This window comes from Fistularia commersonii, chromosome 1, assembly GCF_037954325.1.
Source record: "Fistularia commersonii isolate RoL2024-O1a breed Wild chromosome 1, RoL_Fcom_v1.0, whole genome shotgun sequence".
NCBI classification, from domain to species: Eukaryota; Metazoa; Chordata; class Actinopteri; order Syngnathiformes; family Fistulariidae; genus Fistularia; species Fistularia commersonii.
The window spans coordinates 18,879,304-18,895,515 of record NC_141284.1 but is presented as its reverse complement, the minus strand read 5'-3'; the positions used below and the strand labels follow the sequence as shown (position 1 = coordinate 18,895,515).

The window sequence follows — 16,212 nt, the reverse complement described above, 5'->3', positions numbered from 1 at the left end:
TACACATGTTTGAATTGCAAAAATATTGAAGATTTTTTTTTATTACAATCCCCTTTTAAAGTTTGTAACAGAAACCAAACAGATGTAAAGATATTTTTTCAAAGTTCCTTTTTTGTCCAATAAACACAAAAAAAAAAAAAATTAAAACCAAAGCAGACCAATTTATTCTACGCTTTATTATCAATGGGTATAAATTGCCGTTTAATCATTTAATATAACACACAGACACACACGGGCACACACACACACACACACACACATATATATATATATATAATATCAAGAATAACTTTATAGATTTATAACTTTTTTTTAATATTCAAGTAATAAAAGTAAATCAAAAATACAGCTGGTGAAACTATATGAAGTCAAATTACTGTCTGTCAGCGGGAGTCTGTCGTCGGTCGCCATCTAGCGGAAAATTGTCGCGCGCTGAGTGTCATGTCACATGACCAACCCGGAAGATAACGCAGCTGACCCGCGGAAACGGGACTTTTAAACAGTTTTCCTAACGACATCATGGTCCGCTGCTTTCTGATTCACACAGTGTGTCCGATCCAGGCTCTAGGTCCCGGAGAGTGCAGGGTTCTTTATTCCCGGGTCTTTGGCCCGGACGAGACGGTGTTTTCCGGCGAGCAGCTGCAGCAGCTGACGCCGGAAGAGAGGCGCCTTCTGACGGCGGAGAAGGTGGCGGTTGTCGCCAGGTGAGTTGGTTCTACCGGAGCTACCGAACCGACTCCCAGTTCGGTTTATTTACAGGATTCCATCAATCATAAATATGATTGCATCTTAAATGTTTCTGGTGAGTTTGGGGAGACTCCGTCAACATTGGATACAGTGGGAGCGGGGCGCTGCTGACCTCCACTCGAGACGTTGTAGGTCGGTGGCAGGAATACTTCCGAGACCTCCTCAACCCCGGTGAAACTCCTTCCACTGAGGAAGCAGAGCCGGGGGTTTTGGAGGGTGTGTTCCAACTACAGGGGGATCACACTCCTCAGCCTCCCTGGTGAGGTTTATTCAGCGGTTCTTGAGAAGAGGGTTCCCCGGGTCGTTGAACCTCAGATCCAGGAGGAGCAGTGTGGTTTTCGTCTTGGCTGTGGAACAGTGGACCAGTTCTATACCCTCGGCAGGGTCCTCGAGGGGACATGGGAGTTTGCCCAACCAGTCTACATGTGTTTTGTGGACCTGGAGAAGGCAATGACTTTCCTCCGCAGGGTGGCCGGACTCTCCCTTAGAGATAGGGTGAGAAGTTGGGTGATGTGGGAGAACTCGGAGTTGAGCTGCTGCTCCTCCGCATAGAGAGGACCCAGATGAGGTGGCTAGGGCATCTGGACAGGATGCCTCTTGGACAGGAAGCCTGTAATCCAACTACAGGTGGAGTCAGACACGTCCAGGTGGGATAGTCCTGTAGCAGAGCGGGGATAATCGTGTTGAAGGTGGAACTGAAATCTACAAATAGGATTCTGCTGGAGGTTCCAGCTGTGTCCAGGTGCCGTAGGATAAAGTGGATTGCCAAGTTTACGGCTTTGTCCACAGACCTGTTGGCTCTGTAGGTGAACTGCTTGGGTTCCAGGAGAGGGTCTGTGATGAATTTTGGATGAGACAACACAAAGCACTGTCATGACTTAATCAACACAGAGGTCACGGTGACAGGTTTTTAATCATTGAGTCCCAAGGTACTTGTTTCTTTGTGGACAGGAATGACGTTGGAGGCCTTAAAGCAGACTGGTACAGTACATGGCATGTCTCTTGTGAAGTACTGAATATGTCTGTAAACAACAGAGATGATCAGCACAGTGCTTCAGGGTGGTTGAAGAGACAGAATCTGGCCCAGTTGCTTTGCGGGGGTTGCGCCTCTTGAAAATCCCTTTAACATCTGTTTCCGAAACGGAAGGAGGTGTTGCTGAGGTGGGGGAGTGCAGTGGGGGGATCTGGGGTGAGGAGCTCTTAACCATATTGCACTTGAAATACCGATGGTTTTGTTCCCTGTAATTTGAATTTTATACATAGAATATCCCAGTGATTTGTTTTATCAATGTTAGACTATCATTCCACAGATTTTCAAGACTTTTGTTGTTAGCTTTCCAGGTTACTTATTCTTATTGTCTTGTTGTTTTCTTTTAAAGGATATTACTGGAAAAAAAGAGTTTGCTCATAGAAAAAAAGACATAAACGAAAAGCATTGTAGATAATATAAATCAATAATAATAATAATTAAAACCCTCAAAGTCTAGGTTGCTCTGTCAAGCTAATGTTGACTATGTCTCCCTGTTTGTCTCCATATCAGGGAGGTCCAAACCGCTGTCTCCCTGTCCCGGGAGGCCTCAGGGCGGTCCCCTTTGGACATAGTCCCAGGGGAGGAGGCGCTGGCCCTGCAGGAGGCGGACAGCGGCGTGGTGCGCCTGAGGTCCGGGGACCCTTTCTGTGAGGAGACCAGCGCTCTGTGGCTCGGGGTTCAGAGTCTGGGCTTTGTCATGGTCTGTCAGCCCCATGAGAACCTGCTGCTGGCAGAGGGAACCCTGCGGACCCTCACACGACACTGCCTGGACATGCTGCACATGCTTGGGCCGGGGAGCGAGGTATAACCCACCGACACACACACACAGTCCACGCTCCCCTTTGGTTTTCATTTGGTGGACCTGGCTCTGCTCTTACTCTTGTCAACTAGTTAATATAGTTTGCGATAGTCTCTTTGGCCACGGTAGCAAATAATATTTACTACTACTATTTCCGTTTGTTGTACAAATACAGTTTTGTGTGCGTGCGTGTGCGTCTGCGTCTGCGTGTGCGCGCGGTCAGTCTTGTAATTGTTCATCCCTCAGCGGAATGAGTAGTTTCTGCAGGATAAGCTGTATCGACAATTACTTAAGATTTGGCCCTGAGACCTTCAAGGCTTCAGGTGGACACTCTTGCCACAGGGTTCGCTGGCGCCGGCCCACCTCTGTTATTTCTACTGAGACCTTCGTTGGAACCAAGGTCATACCTGCATCCATGTTTTTGACACCTTCAACCTGCCAATCGGAGTTTATGCACTTTATTGCTACTGTCTGGCAAGAGCAACACAATGTAATGGAAAAGCAACGGGAAAATTTATTTCCCAGACAATATAATTGTCACACATTAAAAAACAAAAACAAAAGAATTTTATAACCAACTCATAACTCCTTTTAACATCAGTGTCTAAGACCTTGAACTGGAAGCTGAGAGCGCCAGCCTTCTAAAGGAAGTAAAGAATGTTGCCGATGTTGCGTCTCATTGCAGGTTGAAGGTGTCTGCAAGCAACGTGTGTGTGTGTGTGTGTGTGTGTGTGTGTGTGTGTGTGTGTGTGTGTGTGTGTGTGTGTGTGTGTGTGTGTGTGTGTGTGTGTGTGTGTGTGTGTGTGTGTGTGTGTGTGTGTGTGTGTGTGTGTGTGTGTGTGCGCACACGCACGTGTGTTTGCGCATGCAAGAATGAGTTGTGGATACGGGCCCCTGCAGAGGTTTTTACTCTCCAGTAGCATCTAGAAAAAGTCCCATACTAATGATTGAAGTTCATCTTATTAATAAATGAATTGATTGATCAAAGTTTTTGTGGACAGCAGGACTGAAGGAACCAGCAGGCTTAATTTGTATTCCTTGAAATAAATTAGATTAACAGAAGCCTTATTATTTCTTCTGTCAATAATGCAGTTTTTTTTTTTCATTTTTAAAAAAGTTTTCCTATTGAAGTTCATACAGATTTTGATTATTTAAAATCATTGCTGCTGAATTTTATTTTTGTTTTACAAATGTTCCTGCTTTTTTGACTTTCTGAGGCAAAAGTGAACTTTTGACCCTGACAATCATCTTTTATTTCTGATTAAATATGTACGCTCATGCTGCTACAACCAGCAAACCATCAGAGGCAGAGAAAGAACAAGTCCTAAAATAAACTCAACCCCCATCTTTAAAAGGCGTTGAAACTCCATCTGACTGTCCCTTCAGGTTCTGCTGAAGAGCAGCCGCATTGACGTCCTGCTCAGTCGCCTGCTTCCTCATGGTCAACTCCTCTTCCTCAACCACCGCTTCGCCCAGAGTCTGGAGAAGGAGGTGGGGGCCTTTGTGGCCAAGTGACTGTCAGCCTCGTCCAGGACCAGGACGATGACAGTGGCGTTCTCCCCTCTGCCCGACATAGCAGCTTGAAGAGCATGCCGTTGTTTGCCAGAAGATCAGAGGTCACGTGAATGAGGCTGTGGAGACACACTGATCAGAAGAGTAGCCATGTTTGTCGGGGTTTCTTTTCAAACTCCTTCAGGTCGTCACTCCTTAAAGTTTCACGCGACTTGTATCCACCCCCAATCTCACACATATAGTACACCCACAATTTTGGTCGCCAGCGACATGATGGTGTTAATTTCTTACTTAAAATGGGAACCATGAAAATAGATTTTTTTTTTTTCCATTAAAGAAACTATTGTAGCTTCATGTGAACAGCATTTATCTTTGGAATGCAACATTTACGTGCATGAAAGAATGTGTACATATACTTCGGTACATTAGGTGGAAAGAGTGATAAATGTGAGTTTGTGGGTTTTAATGTGCAGATGCAGGCTACTACACGGACACGTTTGGTACTCAGAGTGTGTGAGTTATGAGGGTGTACACACTTAAATACGTTTATTTACAGGGAGAAGTGTGTGAGTGTGTGTCTTTACGCTCAGATATTCGCATGTTAAGTGTGTGTGTATAACAGTTCTAAACCGGCCTCTGGAGTCGGGATATTTAAAGTTTTTCGCAGGTTTTTAACTCTTAAAATTCACCCCTTTTTAGATTTTGAGCATGTAGAATTTTTTTTTTTTCTAAAATCATCTGAAATCAGAGTTTGTGAAACAACTGGACTTCTAACAGCGTGGAGACAAAGGAGGAACCATAGTAGTTGATATTGCCAGTCTAAAGCCTTTCCCTCCTTTAGTCCATAAATAAAACATGTCCTTCACATCTTAAAGTGATGAAATATCAGGTTCAGCTGAAGAAAATAATACGAGGTTATAAAACATCGCGCTGCTCTCAACTGGGGGCCACAATCTTTCTTTCTTAATAATAACAATCAATGAGTCCACTGTTTTAATCTCTTTCTTTTTTCTACACAAGTGATTTATTGAAAGAAATAGAAACAGGTTCAAGAGTAATGGATTAAAAATGCAGGTGCTGTCGGGGAAAAATATCACAGAAGAAAAGAATTTATTTATGAATTTTATATATACACGGGTCAGATCAATGATGCAAAAGTTGCAGAAGTGACCTGAAAAGAAAAGAGTGAAGAAAACACAGGAGAACCAGTTTGAAAAGTCTCCTGGAAATTAAAAAAACAAAACAGAGAATCTGAATGAGTGAATAACATTGAATTACCCAACATTTGGAAGAAATGATTGAAAAAACATAAAAAGATATTTTGAAGTTCTGAAAGATAAACTAAAAAAAAAATGTATTATCAAAACGTAATTACAGCTTTTAATGTAAATACAAACATTTCAGCATAAAATGGATAAAAGATGGAATCAATCCAATAATTCCAATATACATCAACACACAGTTGAAAATGGTTAAACAATGTACCTGCTTATATTAAAAGAAATACTTGTAAAGTATCACAAAATATTAATAAGGTAAATAAAATGCATGGAAATCAAAAAAACATAAATAAAAATTCACACAAATGTTTGTAAAATAGCTAAGGATCAAAATCTGTCAACAAGAAATAGTTCTATCATTATTTTTTTTTATTGATTTAAAACCTAGCAACGCACAGTTGCTTGGCTTCCAGTTTTTGCCGCCCAGCCTGTACAATCCCATCTCGCCACTAGGGGGCAGTGTGGTGTAGCCGGTGTGAATCACGGTATCCGGACGGCGGGTTCGTCCCCACTGCCGTGGATCGGCGTGGAGCCGGAATATTGTCACGTGTCGACACTGCCTGTAAGCCGAATATCGATCTGCTCAGGTTAAATAAATGCAGGAATTCACGTGGAGGCGAAATGAAAAGGATGGGAACCTGTTGCGTTTCAGGGCATGTAACCTTACCACCCCCACCCCCTTTACACGGAAGCCCAAAGAGGTTGTAACGTTAATACATTTATGTGAAAACCCAATTTCATTTGTTCTGTAATTTTCTCGAGGCATCTTTCCTAAAATATGCAAGAAATTGCCGCCAAAAATCTCTTAACATATGAAGAAATCTAAAGTCCTGCGATAAATTACTTAAAGCTAGGGTTAAAACTGTAAAGGGACAATACAGACAGAAATTTTATTGAAAATCTGCAGGGGATTATCAAAACGATAAGAAAAGGAACAACAAAATTCAATTGTTTATTTTTGTCAAAGGTTTGATATGTTTTTCATTTACATGTTTTTGTTTTTCCTTTTTTTTTTTTTGAACATTTATTAGAACAAGTTCCTTGACAGAGTCACACACATTCTTACAAAACCTCATGACAAGATACACATTATACAATATTCTTTATAGGTATAATATTTCGACAATTCATTTAGCAATTCACTTATTTCCTCAATAGCAAGCGAAAACAAAAAAACAAAACAAAAAACTTCTAGCTCCGTCAAATAGAGATAATATTCTCAACTCTCCAAATATTTTTTGATGGGTGCCCATTGTCAAGATATAGGTCTGTCCGAAGTTGTCTTTTTTTTTAAAATTCTTAACTTATTCTTAACTTTTGTGTGAAATTATGAAAACCTTAAAATGAATTTGCAAGGAATTTACTCAAAAAACACATATTTTTTCCAATCTAATAAATCTAGAAAGTATATTTAGAATAATAAAAATATATTTATTGAAGAGAAGCGTTTATATTAGCATAGCATGAGGGATTCTGTGTTTGCTTTCTTTACTTGGAGTGTCTTTGAAAGGCTGTGAAGGAGTTTCCCAGAGCCCCAGCGCTGGGCAGTCCCACAGGGTCAGGGGTCACGGGCCCAATTAGCCCACTACTTTATCTGTTGGCTGGAAACAGCGGGAGCGGCATTCCCTCAGTAACGCTCGCAGGATAAATTCTTGGCAATCGGCAGACTTTGTTTTCTGAGATAATGATGTGATTAATTTTGAAGATCTCAAAGCAAACAAACCCAAGGTTCAGTTTTATTAAATTGCATCTCTGATGTGCGAGTTATGTACCTGGTGTCCACGGTAGCAAGACAGATGTATTTCAACCTTGATCGAAGACAGAGACATTACGTTTCCCCTGACATTTACTTTATTATAATAAACTGCCAACTTATTATAGACTCTTTTCCTCTAAATATATTGCAACAAGTTACCATGAAACTTTAAGAGAATGATCCCAGGAGATCTGTGATTGTAATTTCACGATCAGAACATTAAGAAATACAAAAATTTAAAATCAATCATTCGACAGATACTTCGTAAATAAATCTAACATTATTAAATTGTCAAAATTTCTATAAGAAATCACTGCAAAGGTGAATAAATGAATCACTTTCAAATTTTGCAGGCTATTGTTTTGAAATTACCGACAAATTTCTTTTTAAGATAAATCAGTGAAAATGATAGGTAATTTTAAAAAATTGGCAACATTTTTCCTTCAAATTCATCCAGAAGATGAATGAAGAAATAAGAGGCAATCTAAAAATAAGAAATTATCAGGAAAATAGAGTTATCTCCTAAGGGCTGACAAACATTTCCAATAAAGTTAAAAAATATGCTTTAATCCCAAAACAAACCAAAAAAAAATCAGCAAACAGCATCCATAAAACCAGCCAGACAAAAATAAAAATATGTATACGATCCCTCCTGGGCTTCCATACGACTTGTTTTTCGGACGTCATTTTGCATCACGTCACGAAGCGACATGTTCAGAGGTGGGAGAGGACGGAAGGGAGGAGAGGAGGAAGAAAGGGAAAAGGGAAGGGGAGGCAAGGAAAGGGGGAAGGAGGGATGAGAGGAGGAATGATGAGAAAGGGACAAGAGAGAAAAGGAGGGAAGGGGGGCAAGAGGACTAAACTAAGGCGGGATTAGTGGAGGAAGAAGAGAGGAAGGAGGAGTGGAAGAAAGGGAAGAGGAGGAAAAGAGGGAGCAAGAGAATGAGATAGAGGAAGAGTCCAGCATCGGATGCAAAGGAACTGTTGGATGAACATGTGGAGGTGATGAGGAGGCAGGAAGTGAAGGCTGCTGCTTATTGATGCTGCAATGGTGAACACACACACACACACACACACACACACACACACACACACACACACAGCCTGATTAACACCAGCTTTAATGTGTGGCTCGAATGAAAAGCTCTTGGCCTTCGGCGGCTCCCGCTGTGGGAAGAAAGCGAAGGCCATTAACTTGAGCACAGCGAGTTCTCTCAGGAGGGAAATACACATCTCTCTGACTCCCTTATTTATTTCTTTTTTCAAGGGATGGATGTATGGGAGGCAGAATGTGAGGAGTTTCAAAAATCCCTCTAACCAATCACAAAAATATCCCACTCCCCCCTGCAAACAAACGTGCAAGACCTGACCTAAATACCCCGGCCAGGTTTCCTGGAAATTAACTAGAAGACATTTTTACATTTTGGTGGGAATCTGAAGGAGCAACCATTTTAAAGAATATTTTCAAGAAAACATGAAAAAGAGAAGAAACCAAATCAGGAAAAAAAATGATGGTCACCACGATGGGATCTTTGAATTTAAGCTGTCTGTTCAGGTCCACCTTCAGCTGTCTATCCCAAGCTATGGTCAGGAGCCTTTCTTGTAGCCACTTGTGTTTCGCTCGAAGCCCTCAACGGTGGATAGTCACAGACCAACAGTGGCCAGAGGAGGTATGGCAGATGCCATATCCAGGCTTCAAACTTACCTGGTAGCCTTGACTTTAGCCAGGTTCTCAGTTCTCAGCTGCTGTGTCCCTCAGGGCGCTATGGACGATATGTCCAAGGCTCTTCACTGGCTTCACTGACACCTCCAAGCAAGCAACAGAACTGTCCATCACTCTCCCCTTCTTCACCGCCAGGGAACGGGACTTAGCAGGCTTGAAACCTATACGCACCCAGTTGATGAGCCACCCTCAGGGTCTTGAAGAATCCACCCGGAGCCTGGTACCAATGTCGCGGGAATGGTCAGGTCATTCATAAATGCTCTGATGGGACGCTGCCTTACACCTGACTCGGTGAGGGGTACTCCGCAGACTTAACAAGATTGTTCATGTCTAAGGCAAAGCAGATCACTGAGATGGTGCATCCAGTGATTATGCTCTTCTCCAGCCGATGTGATGCTGACGGTACTGTTCTGGGTGTGACTCTCGAATAGAAGCAGCTGTTATAATCAAGTATTAGGTCCCTGATCAAGTCGAGCCACAGAACCACCAGGTCCCCCCGCTCCTGGTACCTTTTGGATCCCCTCTTCTGCACCGAGGTGTCTATGCATTCATCAAGAGGATCCGTGTCATGCATCAAGCAACAACGCTGAAGTACACCTTGCCCTTGTCCACACACAGGAGTGAGATGTTTCTAAACTGCTTGATCGTGCATGAGTTCTCCTTTGGAATTCATACGCCCCTTGCATACCCCCATTGATGGGCCACCCACCTCATCTTCCAGATGACCTTGAGGCTCTTCCACGCTTAGAGAGCCCGGAGCGCCTCTTGTAGACAACATACAGTACTCTGGAACAGGGAACTTCGACAACTCCCTCGACCTCTCTCGGGGCTGGTGTAGAATGACGGTGGGTTCTGGTGGGTTTTTCAGAGTCCTGCAGGGACCAAGATCCTGCTCCCTTGCACTGTTGCTGTAAGTAGCCCTGATGTACTCGTCAACCTCTTCTTGAGTGCAGAATAATTGTCCACCTCGCTTCTGCCCAAGGATCTTGTTGGTGAAGCTGAAAGGGCATGCTATGAAGGGGGCATGCCTCTTGAGTCTCTTTTTTCCCCTCTTTATGTGGTGTATGGCTTGACGGAGCGTTGCGAGATTCCTCCTTAAGCTGCTGCAGAGCTCCGCTAGCCTGGCCCTGTCTTCCTCCCTTGACTGCCGCCCTAGCTGTTTAAGCTCGAGCTGCAGTTGAATGATCTTCCTTTGCCTTCGATTTGGCTCCCCTGCGCCGTTAATTAGGCACCGCTCCTTGGTGCCAAATCTCTCGGCGGCAAAGCAGACAATCATTTTCCACAATTTCTGGTCGGCATTCCCTCTGGCTTTGAGATCGACATCCTCATCGAAATGACACCACTCACTTAACTTGTTGGTAGAAGGCCACTTAACCTGACGGTTTTGTGGGCTTGTGGGGCCTGGAGAGTCTGGTGGCGCCTCCTGAATCTCACCAGGCATTGGTCCTGTGCATTGCACCTCATCATCATGTCAAAACTTGCAGTTACTTGCAGATATTGTAACATAAGCAAACTGCAGCCATGGTCGTAGTTTGCTTAGCTTTGGTCAATGCCCGTACATCCTTCCCCTCTCGGGCACTCCTGGCGGTATTACTCTTCATTGGTTTCCATAGCTTGCTTGTAGATTCTCTCTCATGGGAGCTGCAGAATGCGCAGCTAGCCCTCCCCGCCCTGGTTGCTGTCTCTCCGGCTGTCCGCTACCTCTCTCGCTATTGCTACTCTGTTCATGGTCATCATCTGGTCGTTCCTGGTGTGCACAGGCTCTGCCAGAATTGACTGGTTTAATACAAACCTACTGGTGCACCCTAGACATATCACCAGTGATCTAACCTGGAAAATAAACCTAGGAAAACCTAGAGATAAAAAGAAATAACATTCTTATTTCTTTTTTCATGTGATTTCCACATTTTTTTAAAGACTTTGCGATTTCAAATGAATCTCAATTTTTTTGGAGGGGTTGTCATGGAAATTTCTTGCTCATTTATCCGTCTTTATTGTTTTTTTTTTCTTTTTCAAATCCTTTTTGCATAAATATTTTATTTTACATTTATTTAAAATGATCTTACACCAGCCAAATGCCAATATGTTCATAACATTTTTTTTTTAAATTTTCTTGCCCTTTTTTTTAGAATGATTTACTTCATTATGGTTGTAACTTGTACAAACATGGTCAATTTCCATTAGATAATTATAGCAAATTTTATATTTATACAGACAGAAGAAATATAATATTTATATTTAATTTCCAGAGAAATGTTTGTGTTTGCTGATGTTTCATTCACTGTTTTTGCAAATGAGTATAATTTTTGCATGGCTTATTTCTTGCCACCTTTAAGTAAATTTTTAATTCACTTAATTTAATCACTTTATTTTTTGTGTTATTTCTCCATCACCTTTGGGGAGGTTCCTGGTCGTTTGTCAACAGTTCCTCGCAGCTCCTCCTCATCTGTTTCGGAGTGGAGGTTGAGCAGGCGCCAAACGCCACTCACAGCAGATGTCACAACAGACCCGGCCGATCTGTGAATTTTCAGCGGTCTTCAGTGCCGGCGTGGGAGGGAGATTGCATGTTTGAAGTGCGGCGTGTAGGCGCTCGCACACCAAAATTGAATAAATCATAATTTCTCCTTGTTGGTCCTCCGCCATAATGCTGCAAATTATACCTGGAATTCTCCTCAAACGCTCCCGCCTCTTCGGAAATCACACACAATAATCGAGAAATAAATTTTTTACCCCCTCCTTCTCCACCACCCCCCTCTTCCCCATCACGCTCGTGCACTCTATCAGGCATCAGAAGAGATATGTTTTCTCCAGCGCATCTCAAATCGTGTTAGATTTCCAATTTCAAGCTATTTATTTCATGCCCCCCCTCGCCCCACCGAATGTCTGGGGTGGGGAGAAAAAACAAGACAAACAAACAAACAAACAAAAACCCAACAGCTCGCTGGTGTAAGAACATCTTCAAACAAGTCGATGAATTTCAAAGTAAAAAGTCAATTATCCCCTGATGAGGCTGGCAGATTCCTGCTCGTCAGTCTTACACTTTCTTCTTCTCCCTTTACTGTAGTTTGATTCATTTTCTTTTCCCCTCCAAATAAATGTGAAGTCTAGACGGATACTTGCCTGCTCCACCCATTCAAAAGTGATTTCTTTGACTTACTCTTCTCAATTTCTTTCTTTTTTCAAAGATTTGCCGATTACCAGGTAACAAACTACCATATCACAAAGTTCTGAATCAACTTCATATATTTTTCTTGTATTTGTACTATCTAGATTTTTTATGCTTGTCAAATAACTTCCCTTGAATTTTGGTGAGTTTAATGTAACTTCTTGCTAATTTTGATGTCAGTAAACAAACAAGCTGTATTGTGGGGAAGCAGTTGACTTAAAACAAGCACTCAAAATCTTTTGTTTATTTAATCATCTCCATTTCGTTTTTTTTTTTCCATTTATTGCTTTCCATTTATTGCTTTCCAAATGATGAAGTCTTGGAAAGGCCACCTGTTACGGTCAACTTTTAAGTTATTTCATGGTGTTTGAAATGGTTTCTGTTTTGTTTTAGGTAAAAGCCCTTCTGAATATTTATTGCCTGTTATTTTGCGTATTGCAGTTGTCGGTACCAATGTCTTGCATTGTGGACAGCATAGTAAGAATGTCATTATATGTGGAAACATTTTTCCACAGTGTACATATGAAATAAAACACTTTGATTCTTGAATCTTGAATTTTAAGACATTTTGAAGTGATCCCTGCTGGTCTGATTCAGTTCACTTCAGGGCAATAAATTGTCCAATTTCCAATTTTCCAATAAAGATTTACTATTACTTTTTGGCCAATCAAGTGGTAATTTAATGCAAATGTAGTGATAATTGCTGTTAATGAGAGGCAGCCAATATGGAAATGACAAGCACGCAGGATTTTTTTTCCTTGGATTTTCTTTCTTTTCTCTCCTCTACCAATTGATTTGTAAAGTCTAGGCTGAGAAAGGCCACCTGCTCCTGATGCTCTGATAGCGGCTCAGAAGGGATTATCTGGCGAAGAGGAGGCCATCTGCCTCCACGCACCGTGTGTCATTATTCCTCATGATTCAAACAGAGACTTTCAAACTTTGAAATAAACCATTTTCTCTTCAGGAGAGGAAAAAAAGGGAACATGAAAAAAATGTTAGCCTGCTCTAGTGATCATTTTCTGCAGGTTTGAGGCGCTTTTTTGGCACTTATTTTGGGGGGCTAATTAATGGACATACACATGCACAAATACATATATATGTATTTGTAAACTGAGACAAATTTTCTGTAGGGAATGTGGGAAATTAAGGATTCCGTTACTGATTCACCAAAATATGATCTTTCTTTAGTTTTAAAGTCATTTTATGCTCACTCACAGCAGTGAGTAGCCTATGCTACTCACAGCAGTCATCTGTGCTGTTGACTCAGCTTTGCATCCAAGAATATCATCTCCATTAATTTTGTCTTTGTCCTTTAAATGCAACAGACCCATGAGCTTCCCTTCCCATCCTGCAAAGCAAGATCTGAAACACAAAAATCTTGCTCATGCTTTGCTACCATGTTTCTTTCCCATTTCCAGTTCTCACACCTTTTCTTTTCAGTTTTATTTTAATCAAACTTGTTTTTTTTTTTTTATTTAACTGATGAGTTAGAAGAAAAAAAACAGCAAAAAACCCAAATAAAATCCTAAACAATGATCTGGGAACCAATGAGGAGTTCATCTTGGTGTTTGCACAATGGATGGTGCAGCATGACAGATGCGTTACAGCTTGCTGCTAGTTTGGTTGTCATCTGGTTGTTTATTTATCGAGCATTTTTTTTTTTGGAAAACCTATATTTTCAGGTAGCAATCTTCCTAAACCAAGGTGTGTTTATTCTTTTGGTAGCCTCATTTCATTTTTTTCCAGTTATTTTTTTGTACATTTCAGTGTGACTTCCTTTTAAATATTTCTTGTGATCTTTCTGTCAATTTTCTAATGTTTTTCTTCGCAGTTACATTAATATTTCCTGTCAATCTTTTCCGTGCCATTCTTGGACATCAAATGCCAATTTCTTGGTGATTGGTTGCTAATATTTGACACAATTAAAGTACTTTCGGGTGGATTTTGTTTGATGTCTTACTGATGATTTAGTTATTTATTTGTTGTTAATTTCATCCCCGTTTAATTTCATTTCAATCAAATTTCACATGAAAATGTATTGTTTTGTGTGTGTTTACAATTTCAGCTTTCACTGAAATAAATGGGCATCCGTTTAGGCTGCTGTGAGGGGTAAGAATGTGAAATGTGATCGTATCCAAAATATGCCAGCAGCTGTAAACGTTTATGGGCCCCCCTAGTAAATTTACATCTGAGAGTGGTGACTCTTTTATGGTAAAATTACAGTGTGGTTGTATGTCAGTGTATTTTACTCAAGCCTGGAAGGTTTAATGGGCCATACTTGTTTATCACTGGCATACTCCCTTGCCTCACCTCTCATACTGTCCTCAATCAGGGATTCTGGGATGTTGTCACACAATGCCGCCCCATGTTCTCTTCAAACCTCTAAGCCTGGGAAGAAGTCTGTTTCAACAATTTGCAAATGAAAAAACAGGAGAAGAAAATGGTTTAATTCTACAATTAAGTGTTGGAGGAATAAGATGGAATCTTAATATCCAAGTTAAAAATTCAAAGTAACATTAAAATCAAAATGAAAGTATTCAGAATAACTAGATTTTGCGGTGATGTTTAGAAAAATAATTGCCATTATTTAGCTGATATCTTCATAATACAACCAAAGATCATTTTTTTATTAATGTCAGAAATACATCAATTTTATGCCATGGAAACAGAACCACACTAACAGTTACCATGGAGGATGTTGTATTTTGGGTAGCTCACAGTATTAAAACATCCCAGTATCAATGTTGATATCTAATGGTCGTCACCAGACATCACAACCTACATTCAACCAAATATCAACGTCTGAACAATGCCGGCGTCCAGCTGGGAGTACAGACACAACAAAGTGATCAGACCTGAGTGATTAAATATTGATTGGTAAGGTTTTCCTGCACTGATACCGATGGATCGTTCAGACTCTTTAAAATTCCTCGCTGACATTCTTCCATCAGGAGGTGACACTGAGAAGTTGCTGCAGCAGCATCATTCAGGTATGACTCTGATAAGCTGTACTTATTTTTTTTCAATCTTATCTTCATCTTTAAGTGTTATTCACTTAGTTTTTTATTTTTTATCGCCCTACTATCCGGGAAAGTTTTAGTGCCTCATCAATCAATGTTCAATCTCAGACATTTTTAACTCTTCATATTCCTCTCTGTTGCTAAAGTTTCTCCGAAGTCTCCTTCTGGGTTTTTGACCGAAGGGCTCCAATCCACCAGAACAATAAAAATCAGTAAAAGTATTTCAAAACTCCTTTTGTGGATTGAAAATCCATCTTTGCTAGGTTAAACACAAGAGCAAAAGCATTTTGTGATTCTTGTCTCTAATTATCATTCATTCTCAAAGTTATCCATTTGTGATAATTAGTAACTTTTATGTTGCAGGATATTCAAAGGGGTTTTATCCTTCAAATTAATACGGTCATTATCCAGCTTCATTCAAATTAATTGACTGGGAAACAGAGGCAGAGAATTCAGTGCAGTGATGAAACCCTTTTTGAACGTGTGGTTTTGATCAGAATTACAAAGGCATCACATTTTAACAAATATGTTGATCAGTGCACTTTGTTGTGGAAAGGAAATAGGATTGGGAGTGCAAAACATTTCTTGAATTTATATTTACAGTTTTAGTGGTTTTTGAACAATTCCGGTACCTTAAACAGCCATTCGGAGCATGTATAAACTCATTTACCAGATAAAAATATTACCCCCGCCCAGCTGGTGCCTTGACAAAACAATTAATATCATTAATGCTTAAATTTCACTTCCGTCCTCCCAATTCAACCTGACTCCTTGCACGAGTGACCACAAACAATTGGATAAAGTGATCTCACATATTCAAATCACCCAAGAATTGCTAAAAAAAAAACAAGACACACGTACTACCATATCCCATGTAAGTCATTGTTTTAGTATATTAATAACGCTTCAGAAAAAAGGTAATACACTGAAAAGGTTGAACAGAAATAGATTGCCAACAGCAATCGTACGTGTCATCAGCTGTTAAGCGATGTGTTTTGGATTATGTGTGATAGGTGTTAAATGTCATAATTGTTTTGAAAAACTGTACAATTTCCAGCATTTATTTAGTGCATAATGTTCCATAAGAACGACCGTTATGCGAGGCTTTACACATGGATGCAGCCTGGATGTTGATGGAAACATGATTTAATGTGGAAGCTTGGTATTCCCATGTGATTG

The 16,212-nt window shown here is 40.8% G+C and overlaps 1 protein-coding gene across 1 annotated transcript; it reads left to right on the top strand.

Annotated features, from left to right (window-relative positions):
- The first annotated feature begins 430 nt into the window (after positions 1 to 430).
- On the top strand, positions 431 to 7,589 carry ap5s1 (adaptor related protein complex 5 subunit sigma 1). The gene is made up of 3 exons (XM_086154328.1): positions 431 to 704; positions 2,288 to 2,579; positions 3,963 to 7,589. Exons 1-3 carry the CDS (start codon positions 520 to 522, stop codon positions 4,089 to 4,091), a joined length of 606 nt encoding a protein of 201 aa, XP_086010454.1. The 5' UTR covers positions 431 to 519; the 3' UTR covers positions 4,092 to 7,589.
- Positions 7,590 to 16,212: the final 8,623 nt, after the last annotated feature.